Raw genomic sequence first — 15,757 nt, forward strand, 5'->3', positions numbered from 1 at the left:
TACAGGCTAGGGATGTGAGGGGAAGAAAACATGCCCCAGTGGGACCTGCAGAGTGTGTGGGACAGTGTAACCCAAGACTTGACTTGCCACATTCAGCAGTTCAGCCATCTCTGTGCTTTCTCCTTCTCCTGTGGGACTCCTAAGCATTCTGCATAGCCCAGCTCAAAAGCCACCTCCAGGAAGCCTTCCCAGACTTGCCTGGGTAGGGTTTGGCAGTGTTCCTTATGCTGTGTTGTTCTGACCCCTGCCTTCTGGGCTATGATTTTCTACCTCCCTGCCTTTCCATTCAGGCTGAGAGTGCTCACCTCACAGCACAGTGCTCAGTGTGTGACTTCTGAGGATCTGAACCGCAGACCTAGAGGCGGCTGGGTACATGCTCAAAGCTGACGCCATGTGTGTTTCTGATTTTCAGTATTGACTCTGAGAACATGGCCAGGTCCATACAAGGCTCTTTGTCTCTTTGGCTGTGTGGAAGGCACATTTTTACTATTCAGACCATTCCGACCTCCTTGGTAACCTTCTGGATGCCTCTGCTGGGTGATTGTCTGCACTTTTCTGGGATCCCCCCTCATTTACTCAGCATCAGCTCCTGGTCAAACCCCTATGGAGGGTCTCTCGTGATTCCGAGAACCTGGCCTTCGACAGCACTTATTTTGTCTTTCTGGCATAATATCAAGCCATAAAACTGAGTTTCATTTGGAGGGGAGAAAAAGAATTCTTTCATTGTCTTTGTGACACCTGTGTCCTTGATCCTGCAGTCCCAGTGTGCACACACACGTACATGTACACAAGCGTTTCCACCCCGAAACTTCTCTGGGACCTTGCGTCTCTTCCACCACGAGAGAAGATGACCTTTCTGCTTGGGCGGGCGCAGAGGTCCAGATGGGCCCTGGCGGGATTGTGAGACTCTTCAGGGAGGCCCTTACACTACCCCTGGTAGCGGATGGAACTTTTCTGGGACCCCCTGAGCCCCGATCATCAAGGACCTAGTGCTCAGGAGCCCACCCCTCCCCCCAGGGCCTCCAGCCTCCATCCCCAGGGTGCAGCGGGGACTGTAAGTGAGCCCTCCCCACCCCCCCCCCCGGCCCCCAGTCCAGGGTCACTGGGGTCCTACCGGCTGGCACCTGCTCTGCCCAGCTGAGGGAGGCTTTGCGTTTCCTGGTGGGAGATGCCAGAGTGCACTTCGATGAGGGAGCAGGGGCTGGTGTTCCAAAAAAAAAATGGAAGTGAAATCCCGTCATTTTCCTCTTGGATACGTGGTGAGTTGTCTCAAAGGAAAAGATGATTTCTGGGAGCCTGTCATTGCACGGCTCAGTCGCTGGCAAATCGATGCGACCAACACAATCTGAGAAGCCAGGTCACGGGATAAAATAGCGTCATTTTAGGGGGTACAAGCCCCAGGATCATTAGAAAATGTTGGGCAGTGCCCTTGTCATGGTGGGCTATAGGAAAGGAATGTGCTGTCATTTTGGTAGCTTCTGCTGTGGGTTTCTTTTCTTCACTGACGTGCCTTCAGGACTGCCCGTGCAGTCGTGTATCCCTGGCTCAGGCATCAGTCGTGGTCTCAGGAACCAGATGAGTGCTGGATCTCCCCGGACCTAACCGGCCCCCGGGATCCACTCGTAGCCACCGTGCGGAGGTGCCCCCTCCTCAATCATCTTGGCTCGTCATCCTTTCCTTTGTATTTTGAGGTGTTGGGGGGCAGTTTTCGGTCCTCCACTTACTATCTTGCCGTTGACAGTGGTATTGTGAGGTGGACTGTTTACGTGCACTGGGTACGTACGCTGATGCCCAGGGATCAATGGAGGGGTTTTAAGGGTCCTGAGCTGTGTCCCCCTATTCCTAAACCAAGAGAAGAGGTCCTGGGAGAAAGCCATGGGCTCAGTCTGGTTGATTCCAGGATGTTCGGCTTCCATCGGCGGACAGTGCACTCTCTGTAAGTCCTGAATGGGGACTGGCCAGAATGGAATTGGGGGCCCAGCTTCCACCGGGACCTCACAGTTTAATGGAGTGACTGGACAGAATGCAGCAAATGAGTTCATCTACAAACCCTGGGAGCGAGGGGGTCCATCAGGCCCCTGCTGGAGTCCATCCCCGGTCCCTCTCAGCCCCTGCTGTGCTGCCTCAGGCCTCTGACTGCCCCCTCACTGTGTCCTCCTGCCTCTAGTGGGGTAGCCCTGTCCACAGGGCAGTGACAGAGCCTTCCAGGTCTTTTCATCCTGAGACTTTGCTGGTACCCGCCTAGTGTAGACGTTTGGGAAACCTTGAACGTCCCCGAGAGGAGTGAGGTGGGGAGGGGGTTTGAGAGTGGCCTGGGGACTGAAGGGGTGCCGAGGGTGAAGCCCGACCTTGTGGCGCCAGCCCACATTGTGGCCCCGGGCCCCACGGTGGCTTCAAAGATCAGCAGGACAAGCATTTGGTGTCACTGGTGGTGAGGCCATGCTCCTGGGTCCAATCAGGGCCACCTGCTTAGTTGTAATCAAGTGTGAGGTGTGTGCCGTCCCCCCGGCCACCTCTGGAATCTGCTCATTAGCATCTTCTGTCATCCTTCCTGTCCCTAGCTGTGCTCCAGGACCCGTGAGGCCCAGATGGGGCTCCCCCCTCGGGTTTCCTGTGTTTTCCCTCCATTGAATACATTTGTACTTGCCAGGAGAGAATTCTAAAAGGAAGGGAGTGTTTTCCCTCCCACTCCGCTCCCTGGTTCTGTTCTCAGAACTTCTCCCCAGCCGTGACACCCTGCGTTCTCACCCTTGGGTTGGTTGCTGAAATCAGGAAGCTGGGAATCGGACCGGGGCCGGGGATGTCATCAGGGGGAACCTCCAGGCTTGCTGACACCATGTGCAAACACAGATGCGCAGCCCTCGCACCGCCAACTGGGGCGACAGACGCTCCCTGCGGAGTGTCCTGGCCGACCCCATCGCTCCCCCAGCAGGTAGGGCTGACAGTCCCCGGGAGGAACCTTAAGAATTCTGGTAAGATCCAGCTTCTGGATTTGTAGCCTGGCTGTGTCCGGGGGCTCTCTCCCCTTCTTACATCACAGAGCACTTTCCAGCCCTCCGCCACTGAGAATCCGCTACGCCCACCCTCCTCTCCCCTATTCTCCGGACTCTGGGTTTGTTTACAGCAGTTACCAATGGGATCCTTCCAGGAGGCAGTTAGTTTATGAAAAGGAACATCTGGGGCTTCCCCAGCATCTTATGTTAGGATCTGAGAACACACTCAGAGGAGGGGACCAGGGGAGGCACAGAGAAGAGGTACAGAATCCCTCCTGGATCTCCGGAGTTAACCTTTCGTCGTTAACCTTCATTGTGTCGTGTCCCCCCCGCCACCCCCTGTCTCCACAGAAAGGAGTGGGGAGCATGTCTCTGGAAAGCCGCACTCTGAGTCTGACTCTTCCCTCCTGCCCATCAGGCCACAGGGATGCGGTGACAAGACGAAGCTGCAATGGAGATTCGTGTGTGCCCCTTTCCCTCCTCTTTGCTTCTGCCCGTGACTGCCTTTTGCTTCTGCTCTTTGCAGAGGTCTGGGTTGGCCACCAGGAGGGCTTGCTGGCAAGTTAGAGAGCTGCTCAAGAGCACAACCCTGGGCTTGTGGTTCTCCATCCTGGCTCTTTCCCACCCCACGCCGCAGGCCAGGGTGTGACCAGGTGCCCGCCGAGCTGGCCAGAGTCAGCTGCGGCCTGCACAGTGGCTTTCTGTTCTGATTCCCAGGAGGGAGGGTCCTCCTTGTCAGCAACCACCTCACGTCCCCCACTAGATGGAGGGCCTGGCCTGTCGCCTTGGAGGCCCTGCCACCCCGAGGGGACGATAGATGTATTTTTCTTCGGCTTTCCTTGGGGACTGACTGCCACCGATTCCTCTTGTCATGGGGTTGGGAGTGACTGATACGTCCTGGGCATGACAGCTGCTAGTCACATGTGGCTGTTGGGGCCTCCGTGTGTGGCTGGTGTGACTGAGGAAGTGAAAATTTTCCTGACATTTGAAAACTGACACTTGATTCGGTCGTTGGAAGACTTATAAGGTGGTTGGGAAACTACTGTTTTTTCAGATCAAGTGTTTCCAGTGACAAATTTAGCATCTGAGTTGACACGGATTGTGGATATAATCTTAGTGGATTCTAGAGACCTTGGTACCAGAAGAGAATGTAAAATATCTCGTTCATGATTTTATGTTGGTTGTATGGCAAAATGATATATTTTGGATATGTGTGGCTTAACATATTATTCGAATATTTTCATACATGCAAACACACCTTTTTTTCCTTATCCTTTTTAGGGTAGCTACTAGAACATTCGAAATGAATGTGTGCCTCATATTGTATTTCTACTGGACAAGCTTCTGTCCATGCCCTCACACCTTGGAGCCTGCTTTGCTGAAAATGGTGCTTGGCGGGCCTGTAGGGAGAAGGATAGTGTGTCACGAGGTGCTGTGTGCCACAGGATTAGATCTTAGGAGGACCCACAGTGGTGGTGATGGTGGTGTTGTTTGAAAGGAACAAATTTAAAAAATCATCAGTTCATAAAGTAATACTTCTTGATTGCACAAGGGACACATTTCTTGTGGGAAAATTAAAAACACTGACGTGAAATACTCTGGGGAAAAGATACGTGGTTTTTCTAGCAATAGTTTCTAGCAGTGTTTCCAATGATCTTTTGCTAAGATAATCGTTAGCATAAAATACCACCTTGTTATTACTGGAGAATTCTTCGAGATGATTTCACATTGTGGTCTCCTTTGTAAGCGTGAGCACTCAGTCATAGCTCTGGTACTCCCAGACACTTGGTCGGTGGGAGAGGGAAACCAGCCCGGGCTTCCAAAGGGACTGTAGCTGGTTGGACGGTGACAGCAAGTAAATCTTCCAGAAGCGGGGCTGAGCCCTTGAGTTCAGTGTGGAGGCAAAGTAGCGACTCCGTGACGGAAATGGGCTTAATCTGGCCTTGGAGTCCTTCGTTTTGCTGGATGAGTGAGCTAGAAAGTTGGATTTTGCTGATTTTAGTAACTCTCCGTGTGTGTTTTGCCCCAGGGAGAGACTGTGGAATCTTTGGCGCGAGCATTCGTTGAGAGACTGTTTTGTTTGTATGTTGACTTCTCTCGGCCCCGAAGGAGGGCTGAGGCAGCTCTACAACTCATGCTTCTATCTGGCACGGGCTGTTCAACTGGGCCGCATGGTGTTAGAGGTGTTAGAGGACTGTGTGATTGTCCCTGTTTTCTTCCTCAAGGCTAGTTGCCATTATACAGATTACAGAGATTAGTTCGAGTTCACCTGGTGCAATAGAGTGATGCTGGAAAGAAGCTGTCTTGCTGGAGCATTTTTTCCAAAAGGCCTCAGAGAGGAGCACCTGGCTACTCAGTCAGTTTACCGCACTTGCCTTCGGCCCCAGTCATGATCCCCAGGCCCTGAGGTCTAGCCCTGAACTGGGCTCGTTCAGCGGGAAGTCTGGTTGTCCCTTGGCCTGCTCGTGCTGTCTCTCTCACTCTCTCTCCTCTCTCTCTCTCAAGTAAATAAGTAAAGAAATATCTTAAAAAAAAAAAAAAGCACAGGAGGCGCTTCGGTGAAAAAATTTCTGTAGTGACCCCTTTTGTAATCTTTTCAGACCGAGAATACTTAGGGAAACCTACCCCCTTCCTTGTCCTTCTGTAAAAATGGACTTTAATCTTCCGATTGGTGAAAAGGCACGTCTGGGCGGAGAAGATGACCTGTCCTGAGAAGTGCGCTGGGAAACAGGTGCGGGGGGCTCGGCACGGTCGGGAGCAGGCACGCTCCACTGGGGGAGCTTGTTAAAGAACCCAGACATGGGGTGCATGAACTGATGGCTGGTGCCTGGGCCCTTCTTTCAAAGCCCCTTGGTGTGAGGGCCAGAAGGCAGCTCATTTCCTCGAGCCTACTTTAACGGGTGCAGATTAGCTGTGATTTATCCCCTCCCCCGGGGGGCGCCGCTGCTATAAATGAGGGAAGTCTCCTCATTTATAGCTCGTCCCAAATGCTAGGATCCTGAATCACCAGGTTATAAAGACTCCGTAGTCTCTCTCTCATCTTGGCTCTGTACTTTTTTTTAATTGCACCAGCAAACCATACAATAAAAATAAAGACCTCTCTTAAAAAGAAACTTAGACCTAATCCTCTATCCTTGGCCTGCAGTAGGTCTCTCTGCATTGGCAGGCATGATTTTTATGTGTTAGTGATCAAGGCGGAAAACGTACTTAACTTGGGCTTTCCTCGTTATTTATGCCCTAAATATTCCTTCCTATTTTAGAGGATCCTCAGACTTAGCACTTACTGGCCGCACGCTCATCCAGGGACAGACTGTAATTTTCTTAGTCATTCTTAATTTTGTTTCCTGTTCTTAACGGTATCTTTCCCCTTGTTTCTGTAGGAAGTTCTCCAGCAGCTGATCGTAATGAATTTGCCCAATGTCTTGATGATTGGCAAAGACCCACTGTGCTGGTGAGTGGCAGCTGCCCCCCTGGGGTGCCCGGGCAGCGCTGTGGGCTCTGAGCAGCTGCTGGACACACAGCTGCTGAGCCAGCTTGGTGAAAAACATGTGATCGTTTGGGCGAGCTTCTGGAAGGTGGTTACTCCCCAGAGGCGTGAAGCAAGAGCATATTTTTTCCCTTACGAATGAGTCCTCCCAACCCCTGGACCCCTCGTTTGCAAGTGCAGAGGCAGGCGAGCCCACTGCTCTCTCTAGAGTTGCTGGGGGTCTCTCCGTAGTAAGCACGGAATCCACGCCATCTTACCTTGGCAAGATGGTCAGAGTATTTTGTGGGAACGAACGTCCCTTCCTCGGGTATCCCGACATGCTTTCATTGACCCTGAGTTGGATCTCTCCGGCATGTCCCGTCTTGTTTCAGTTTTCACACCTTCCGCTGGTCTCTGGAGACCAGCGTTGGGCAAGGTTTCTAAGTCCTGGGCTTGGACCCTCGGTTTGACTTTGAAGGACTGAAGGAAATATCCTCCTGGACACCTTCCAGGAAAGCAGAGCTTAATTCATACCTGCCAGCTAACTCACCGAGTGAGTTGAAGAGGGTGATGGATTTTTTTCCTGGCCACGATCGTGTGCCTTGACCTGCACCCATGGCTCATGGACGTCAGTGTGCAGGCCCAGGGACAGTATACTCGCTGGCTGGGACTTGTTCCAGTGAGGACCTGGCTGATGTCTGTCTCTAGCCTACTAGAATAGGTGAGGGTCCAGGAGTGCAGGAAAGGCCCCACACAAGAGTGGCTTTTACAGAAAAGACAAGCCTTCCTCTGTGGCGTCTCCTCACCCTGTTCCCACTGGCATCTGGCCCCTCTTGCCCTTTTCTTATGAGAGTAGCTGTTGTTGCCTCGGGACTAAAGGAAGAGAACCCTGAGTGACCGGCCCAGGACAGTCCCCACAGAGAAGCCGTCTCTGAGTGCCGTGGCCCCAGGAGCTGCCGTCGTATCTGGAGGCACCAAGTCAGGACCACGGAGCATCAAATCACTTTGCTCGTGGCAGGTGTCCTTAGGGGCCCCGCTGGCTGGCGTGTTGCCTTGTCTCTGCGTGAGCCAAAAGGAAGAGTTTTCTTGGACCTCCCCTTGATCACTAGCGCTGTGGGCCATGTTGCACAGTGATGGCTTTGCAGAGGCCGCCCTGGCCCACCTGCTGGCTCCTGGCAGCGAACACCCTTCCCCGTTCTGTGTGTTGGTACAGGGAGCCCTTGGGTTCGCCTTGGCCCTGCTTTGCCCTCGGGCCGTCTGCTTTATTTCAGGGTTCCCCCAGGTTAAGGATGCCAGATGCAGCCCATTCTAGCCATAGCCCCGGGCCCCAAGGGCAGTTGGCACTCCCGTGTTTCCGTGGTAACATCAGGAAAGTGGGGGGTCTGCTTTGCTGTGCAGAATTGTGCTTCCTGTCCTGATTTATTCAGCGGCTGGTTTTATAGGGGCGGGGAGAGATGCCTGTGGGAGGTTGGTGGTTCAAACTTAGTTCTGCTATTCTATCCGCTCTGGGAGCAGCCAGGGGTGTAAGGTGAAGAGGCAGGTGAAACAGCAGGAAAGAAGGACGCTCCCTCCTCGAGCCCCTGGTGACCCACCACGTTGCCGGGCATTGTGTATGTGTTAAAACATGGGAATGGGATCGTGCTTCTGGGGTGCAGCTGTGCCATCCCACTTACAGATGAGAAGACAGAGGCCTGTGGGGTCTAAGTGACAAGCCTGCGGTTACATGGCCTGTTAGCAGACCCTGGAGCCTGAGCTTCCCACCTGTGTCACACGCAGACAGGCCAGGTTGGGCCAGGATTTGACCCTTTTGACCTACAGATGTGGCTGTGGCATATGGTTCAGCCTGACATTAAACACATCCCCCCACCCCCACCCACATCCAGCCATCCCGTCACCCCGTCGTGCCGTGTAACTTGCCCACCCTGCCTCTGGTGGGGTCCCTCCTCTTCCCTTTTTGTGCCCCCCCCACTCCCTTTCCTGCTGCCACCTGGAAGCCTGTCCTCCAGAGGCCCCCCCCTCACCAGCCACCTCCACACCCTGGGACACTGGCTCCAGCCTCTCCCCTAGCAGAGTCTCTCTTCCAGCCTCTGAACCACATGGGCCCAGAGGGGGCTATCTATATGCAGAGGACCCGGGTCCCCACTTCGGGTCTGGTGCAGAGCAAAAGAATCTACACGGGTGTGGACACTGTGACTTGTTTTCGAAATTGCTTTATTGAGCTAGTTTTGTGCCATCACATTCGCTCCCCCTCAGGATACAACGTAGTGATTTTTTGTTGGAAGTGTATAGAATTGGGCAGCCTTCACCATCATTCAAGCTTAGACCATTGTGGGGCGGCTGCTTTTGAAGCTGTGACAGGTGAACAGAGTGTCCTTAGCACTGAATAGAGTCAGTACCCATCCGTCGAAAAGGTGGTGTCACCAGCTCTGACGGACAGGTCGGGAAGAGAGCGTGCACGTTGGCCTGGCAGCAAGCTCAGGGAGCCTCCGGGCCGGCCTGACTCCCCGTGGCTTCAGCAAGCTTCGCCCGGAGGGCTGGGGCCGCCTCACCCCGCCGTCACCGCGGGGAGCTGTGAGCTGGGTACACGCTTGGGTAGTTCTGACAGGGGTCCCAGGGCCTCTGAGAACAGGGGAGGTTGGCAAGGGAGGCCTGCCAGTGAGAAGACACAGAGGCATGTTTATGGAATAGTGTGTTCTGTCTTAAATTTTAAAACATAGATGAGTGAAGAAGCATTTTGGGTTTCTTTTTAAATGAAGAACAAAGCCTTTTGGTTTCTTTTTTGTGTGGTTGCCTAGAAGTGGGTTTGGGAGTTGGGAGGGGCACTGCCTTTTCACTAATGCTGCCACACATATCTTAGGGGCAGGTCTGTGCTCTTGCTGGCTGGTGGGGGAACTGTACTGTTACTTACAACGTTTCACAGTTCACGGTTTTGTTTGGTGGGTGGCGGCTTTTTTTTTTTCTTTTTCTTTTTTTTTTTTTTTTTCTTTTGGCAAGTGCACCTCAGTGGAGCCCGGTGCCAAGGGCGGGACAGAGCCCAGCAAAGTGTCTAGTCAGACACACACACACACACACACCCATCCCGAGACACCAAGCATTTGCCCCCAACCTCCGACCTAGGGAAGGAAGATATCATAATTCCTACTATTAAGAGATTTTTTTCTCTGTATAGAACCTGCCACACCCATTGAACAAAAGGATGTTCTCTTTTTTTTTTTTCTGCCTTGGGTGGGATTCAGGGACAGCTCCATGAATGTGAGGAAGAACTTCATATACTTTAAATTGCTTTTTAAATCTCTCCTCAGGGGCGCCTGGGTGGCTCAATGGGTTAAGCCTCTGCCTTCGGCTCAGGTCATGATCTTAGGGTCTTGGGATCAAGTCCCGAATTGGGCTCTCTGCTCAGCAGGGAGCCTGCTTCCCTCTCTCTCTCTCTGCCTGCCTCTCTGCCTACTTATGATCTCTCTCTGTCAAATAAATAAATAAAATCTTTAAAAAAAAAATCTCTCCTCAGTGTCTGTCCCCGCCTGACCCCAAATCCTCTTTCTCTCTTGTCTCTTTTGTACCTTGATGGCCTCTCTGGGTTTTCTCTCTATCGGTTTTTGGTTTTACAGCGGTCTCTCAACTGGATATCGGTCCCTTGGGAGGCGTCTGTCTAGTGCCTCATTACAGTGGACCCCACGTCTTAGAGCCTGGCCTGGGGTCTCACAGGACCCTGCTCTGAGCCCCTTGCTCACTTTTGTATGACAGCTGTTGGTGGGAAAGCCTTGTGCTGGGGGCTCTCAGGGCTGGGTCTTGTAGGGTGTCGTGTGTTCTGCTTCTGGTTGCCCAAATCCTGCTCTCCTCTCTCACCCACACATCAGGCTGATGCCTCGGCTCTACCTTCCAAACACCTGAGCTCTTCTTCCCTCTTCCTGCCTTCACTGCCACCCCGGTTCCAGGCACCCCTGACTTTCACCTGGCTACACACCAGAGTAGCCTTCTGCCCACCTGTCATCCCTGTCCTTGCTCCCTGCTGTCTGTCCTCTGCCCTGTGAGTCAGATTATGTTACTTTACTGCCCCCTCCCTCCTGGTGCTAGGACCCACACACGCTGGCCGGTTCCACCACCTGGCTCCCTTTACCCAGGCACGCACGGGTCTTGGCTCAGGGGCCACCTGTGACTTCAGCCCCTCGGCCTCTGGGATCCCATCCCCTCATCCTGCTCTGCCCTCCCTTTCTCACAGTATTTATCACTCTCCGGTATACTTGATCATTTATTTTTCATGACTGTTGCATTGTTTATCAACCCCCCGCTACACACACACATACATGCACGTGCGTGCGCGCACACACACACGATGTAATCTCTCATGAGGGCAAGATCTTTGGGTTTTTTATTTTTCTATTGTTGCCACTATGTTCCAGATGTCTAGAGCAGTGCCTGGCACATAGTAGGTGCTCAGTAAATGACGACTGCTGGAGACCCATCTTCATCCTCTCTCCTGTCCCCACTTTCCTGTTCCTTCAAGGGAGTGCTTCTGAGGAGGGTTAAACACAAGCTCTCCCAGATGCGAAGGTCAGGTGTCCGTGGTCAGGGTCTTGTGAGAGCTGCTCTCTGCCCAAGCCCATGTGTGCGGCTCTGCAAGGCCCGAGGTGAGGCCCTGGAAACTGCCCTCGCCCCAGTCTTGCCAGCTGCGCGTCCATTAAGTACACTGGTGTGATTTACCGGAGTCTTTTCTGGATGTCCGCTTTGTCCGTAAAGCAAGGGAAGGTTTTGGACCAGACCTAGACCAGCTTCCCCGTCCCTTCAAGCCCTGTTTTCTCAGCAGCCAGACCTGTCATCGTGCCACACACAAAAAACTAGATTCGCCTGATGGGAAGCCAGGGTGGTGTTAGCAAATTATTTTCTCTGCTGAGTCATTCAACAGTCGTGCTGGGAGAGAGCATGGCTCTTGCCAGGTTTGTATCCAAGTGCAGCTGTGGTATTCTGACTTGTACATAGCTGATCCCACCTCAGACATGCAGAACAGGAGGGAGGGAGCCACTGAGGTGCAGAAACCTAGCCCAGAGAGGAGAGGGAAGGCATTCAGAGGCACACAGCGTGAGGATCCCATGGAAGAGAGATGTATCTGTCACTGTGAGTTCTGCAGGGGATGCGTATGTGGGCAGGCAGAAGTGCCAGCCACCCTCCTCGTTCTGCCTGGTGCAGATACCCGGTGAGATCCCCGGGCCCTGGGAATGCTGCCTGAGAACATGGCTGGAGCTTTGGAGGAGAGTCTGGGGCCTTCCATTTATCCCTATTCAGTGTGCTTGCCCTTGGTCTTCGGTTTTCTCCATGTACTGGGGGTCCTAAAACGGCTTCTAGAGACACAGAAAGCACCATCAGGCGTCAGAGTGTTCTGAGCCCACAGATCCTGTGAATGTCCTTCCTCCCAGCCCATGCAGGCCTCCATTCTGATTGCTGCTCTGGCTGAGGAAACCAGAGGGCCACTTTCCAATCCGCACCCCTCCACTCACCTCCCGCATAGTAGATGAGAATGACCCTATACCTTTCCTTTTCTGGGAAGGCTACCTACCCTTCAGCCAGAGCCTCCACAGAGAAGCTCAGCCTGTCCCTCTCCTCCAGCTTTTGTGTCAATGCCCACCCTCTCCCGGTGGGTCCAGGGGCCCCGGAACCAAGCAGGCTATCTGTGCTCAAGAAGCTCCCAGTCTTTGTTAGGGAAAGGACAGGAGGAAGACAGCATTGGTAACTATTAGATCTGTTCCAGGATGAGAAGTGATGCAAGTGTACTTTCCAAAGAGTGCAGAGCAGATAATAAGCTCTGCCTAGGCAGGTCGGGAAGACTTGCTGGAGGAGGTGTTTGGCAGGGCATCAGAAAGGAAGGTGTCCTGGGATGGAGGAGCTTGAGGGGGAAGAATTATGTTGGACTCCCAATGAAGGGCATCATACTTGGGACACAGCTGACACACATTCAAAGGCCAGAGGAAAACGGAGCTCCCTGAGACTCCCAGAATTTAACAGTGTTTGCTTGCTCTCCTGTCAAGGGCATTTTGGAAGTACTTTTCAGATCCCATGGAAGCCTTCCCTCGTGGTCCACACTGTGCTGCTCCGTGTTTCAGTGGTAAATAGGGAGATTGTGCGGGGCTAGTGTGCCCATGGCAGCTAGGAAAGAGGGCCCAGAGTCTGGATTATTATGAACAATCTTCTTGTCCCCACGAACTATTATCTTAAAGACCACAAGGGCTGGCTTCCCTCCCCTGCCATCTTCCTGCAGTCCTACCCCCCCCCCCCCCCGTCCTGCTTGGCAAGGGACATGGTGGCAAGCATCCACCGTTGGAGGTTAATGAGACATTCTTGGGTTCTTTCTCCATACTTTTTTTTTTTTTTTCCAATTTCTCCCTGAGTCTGATTTGTCTTGTATGCATATATTTTTATTTCTGGTTTTATTATAAAAACCTCAGGTCCTTGAAATGAAGAGGGAAGAAGTAAGCGAACAAAAAGGAAAAACCAACCTTGCAGCTGTCTGATTCTGTTTATGCTCCCCGTCCCCTCCTTGAGGGAATAGGCTCAGAAAATCTCCCAAACCCTATTTCGCATGGCGAGGCCACATCGTGCCCCTTGGCTTCTGTGCTGCTGGCTGGATTCAGAAATGAGTTTTTCAGTCCCATCTAGAACGTGGGGGGTTGCTGGGCCCTTCATCGACAAGCTAGCTCTTGGCTCCTCCAGGAACGTGAGGAGCTTAGCTAACACCAGGCCCAGGCACGCGTTCCAGCACGGCCAAAGGCCGGCCTTCGGAACAGCCCGTGGGATCAGCCTGGAGACCAGCCTTTGTTTAGCAAACTTCTTAGCGATGGGCTGTACACAGAGACGGCTCCCCTGGCTGCGATCACCACACCATGGCTTCCAGCGGGACTGTGCCCTGTGGCCGTGGCCGTCCGCCGAGGAGGGACGAGATGTTATTTGTGAAAGGTCTTTATGGTCCCCGAGAGAATTTGGGTTTGAGTCTTTTGTCTGGTGGTCAGGAAGGATCCTGCCTCCTGTCCTCTCCTGCCATGCAGACGCTGGGTCTCCGGCTGAATTCTGGTGGTTGATTCTGCTTTTTCTGGTCTTCTGTGGCTGGCTGCTTGGGAGAAGTAGCTCTCACCTGCTGGGCACCGGGAAGGCTGGGTGTGGTGGCGGTCGAGGGTGGGGGGGGGTCCTTTTTGTTGGTGATGCCATCCGAGGGGCATGGTGGGACTGTTTTGGGTGTTCTTTGTCATCTGGGAGCAGCTGCCTCCTGTCAGAGGCCTCTTGTTGCCCACGTGGTGGTGCGGGGGGCCCAGGGGTGGGGGCAGGCTTGCTGTGGGCAGTGGACAGACACTGGGATGTGGGGGCCGCTGGTCACTGTGCGCTTGGGAGGCCTCTGCCCCATTTCACACAGACATGTGACTCTCTGCCTGCCAGAGCCCACCTGTGATGACCATTTACTTAATAATTAAAGGGGTTATGGTAATGCCTGGTGGGGGCCGTGTTCTGGGTATGAGAAAGCTAGGTAAAGGTTTCACAGGGTTCACGCTTCAGACAGGGAGGTAGCAGGTGTGTGGGGGGTGCCTGCCTCAGCCCGCACAGACCCGGACAGGTACATGGAGGGTCCCCATGGGCCCACCTGCTAGGAAATCGCCCTTCGTACTGTTCTCCAGCAATGCCTGGGGAAGGTGACCCTGACTGTTAAAATAGTAATAAACAGCTATTTTTTATATAAGTGGAACCCCAGGAGAGCCCGCAGAGCTGTGCCCGTGTGGGTGAGTCCCGGGTGTCTCCACTGAGGAGACACGTACATTGGTCATGCTCAGTGCAAGGCTAGTTTCAGATCAACAAAACAGGCCCATGATCATCCTCAGGAAATGGCCGTTTTTAAAATAAGAACTGGGAAGAGCATAGTTGGTGGATTGACTCAAGCCCATAAGGCAGAGGAGAGCAGCGTGAGGAAGTATTAAGGAAAAGTATGTTCATGTGTATGTGAAGCCTCCATCGCGGCAGGGAAGGAAGGCGAGCCTGTTCTCTGGGTCCTTCTGCCAGGGGTTCCAAGTGAGCTGCTCAGGTGACTGGTCTAGTCCGCAGGCGCTGGTTAACTACCCGCCCCACTACCACACTGGGATCAGATGCTCAACACATAGAGCCTTGCTCTGGAAGGAACTGGGACCATCGGTAATGACAGGGGTGGTAGGGAGTTGGAGCAAAGCAAGCAGTGGCCAATCTGGAACCAGATCTGAGTTCGGGACCCCGCTTGTCTAAACCCGTTCTTGTTTGTAAGATGGAAAGACTACTGTCCTCTGGGGGTTCAGTCCAATGACCGTGTGTTCTGTGCAAAGGCAGACATGGTCTGTAGGCATGACGGGCACGTGGGGAGACAGAATTAACTTGAATGTGTCCATTTTCCAGCCTGTGAGGGTTAAACCCTCAGCCTTGGTGGCCGTTTGCAGATCTTGGGCCTCTGTGGTTGTAGAGAGTGGAGTTAGCGAGATGGAGGGGACTCTGTGTTGCTACCTTTCTCTGGTCTTAAAGGTAATCGCTGTCTTCCAACCGCAGCCAGGCAGAGGGTGTGCAGCTGGGGTTTGGAGGAGCTCCATCTAAGAGGGGCCTTGGTGTCCTCTTGCCCAAATCCCCACCTTCATAGCTCAGTGATCATTTATAGACGATAAGCTTTATTTTCCGTATCCAGAGACTAGGAAGTGGCTGCCTCTTAGCAAATCCGAGTAGAACCAAAAAGGACTCTTGCGATTGTGTACTGGGCACGGGAGACGGGTTTTGTTTCATGTGTCAGCTTCCATTGATCGACAATGGCTGTCGTGTGCTCTGTTCAGGAGGATTCTGAGGCCTCATTTCAGGTTCCGTAAGAAGCCGGTGAGATGATGTGTACCATGGATGCAAGATGAGAGAGGGGATTTTCCAACCCAGTTCTAACCCAGCTGCCACGTTTCAGAAGTTCATGTACTTTTTTTTTTTTTTTAAAGATCTTATTTATTTGACACAAAGAAAAATCACAAGTAGGCAGAGGGGCAGGCAGAGAGAGAGGAGGAAGCAGGCTCTCTGCTGAGCAGAGAGCCCAATGCGGGGCTTGATTCCAGGACCCTGAGATCATGACCTGAGCTGAAGGCAGAGGCTTAACCCACTGAGCCACCCAGGTGCCCCATGTTCATGTACTTTAATTGTCCAACCATCCTCCTATCCCCAAGCCCACCCTCACCCCATGTGCAATGTCAGATAGCTTCTCTTCTGTTTTGGAAGCTGATTTACCACACACATCTGTAGCTTTATACGTGGTTTCGATCAGCAGATGCAG

The 15,757-nt window shown here is 53.0% G+C and overlaps 1 protein-coding gene across 3 annotated transcripts in view; it reads left to right on the forward strand.

The window, feature by feature from the left end:
* Positions 1–15,757, forward strand: part of CCDC88C (coiled-coil domain containing 88C) — a 125,376-nt gene that overhangs the window by 44,133 nt on the left and 65,486 nt on the right. Inside the window, exons 4-5 of one of the 3 annotated variants that reach the window (XM_047735977.1) lie at positions 6,374–6,438; positions 11,011–11,015. The exons of 1 other annotated variant lie outside the window; for it this stretch is intronic. In XM_047735977.1, coding sequence (XP_047591933.1) covers positions 6,374–6,438; positions 11,011–11,015 — 70 coding nt within the window. Of the gene's footprint in view, positions 1–6,373; positions 6,445–11,010; positions 11,016–15,757 lie in introns of all 3 variants that reach the window. One more of the 3 variants, XM_047735975.1, reaches the window with a different exon arrangement.

Source organism: Lutra lutra, chromosome 7 (assembly GCF_902655055.1).
Source record: "Lutra lutra chromosome 7, mLutLut1.2, whole genome shotgun sequence".
NCBI lineage: Eukaryota > Metazoa > Chordata > Mammalia > Carnivora > Mustelidae > Lutra > Lutra lutra.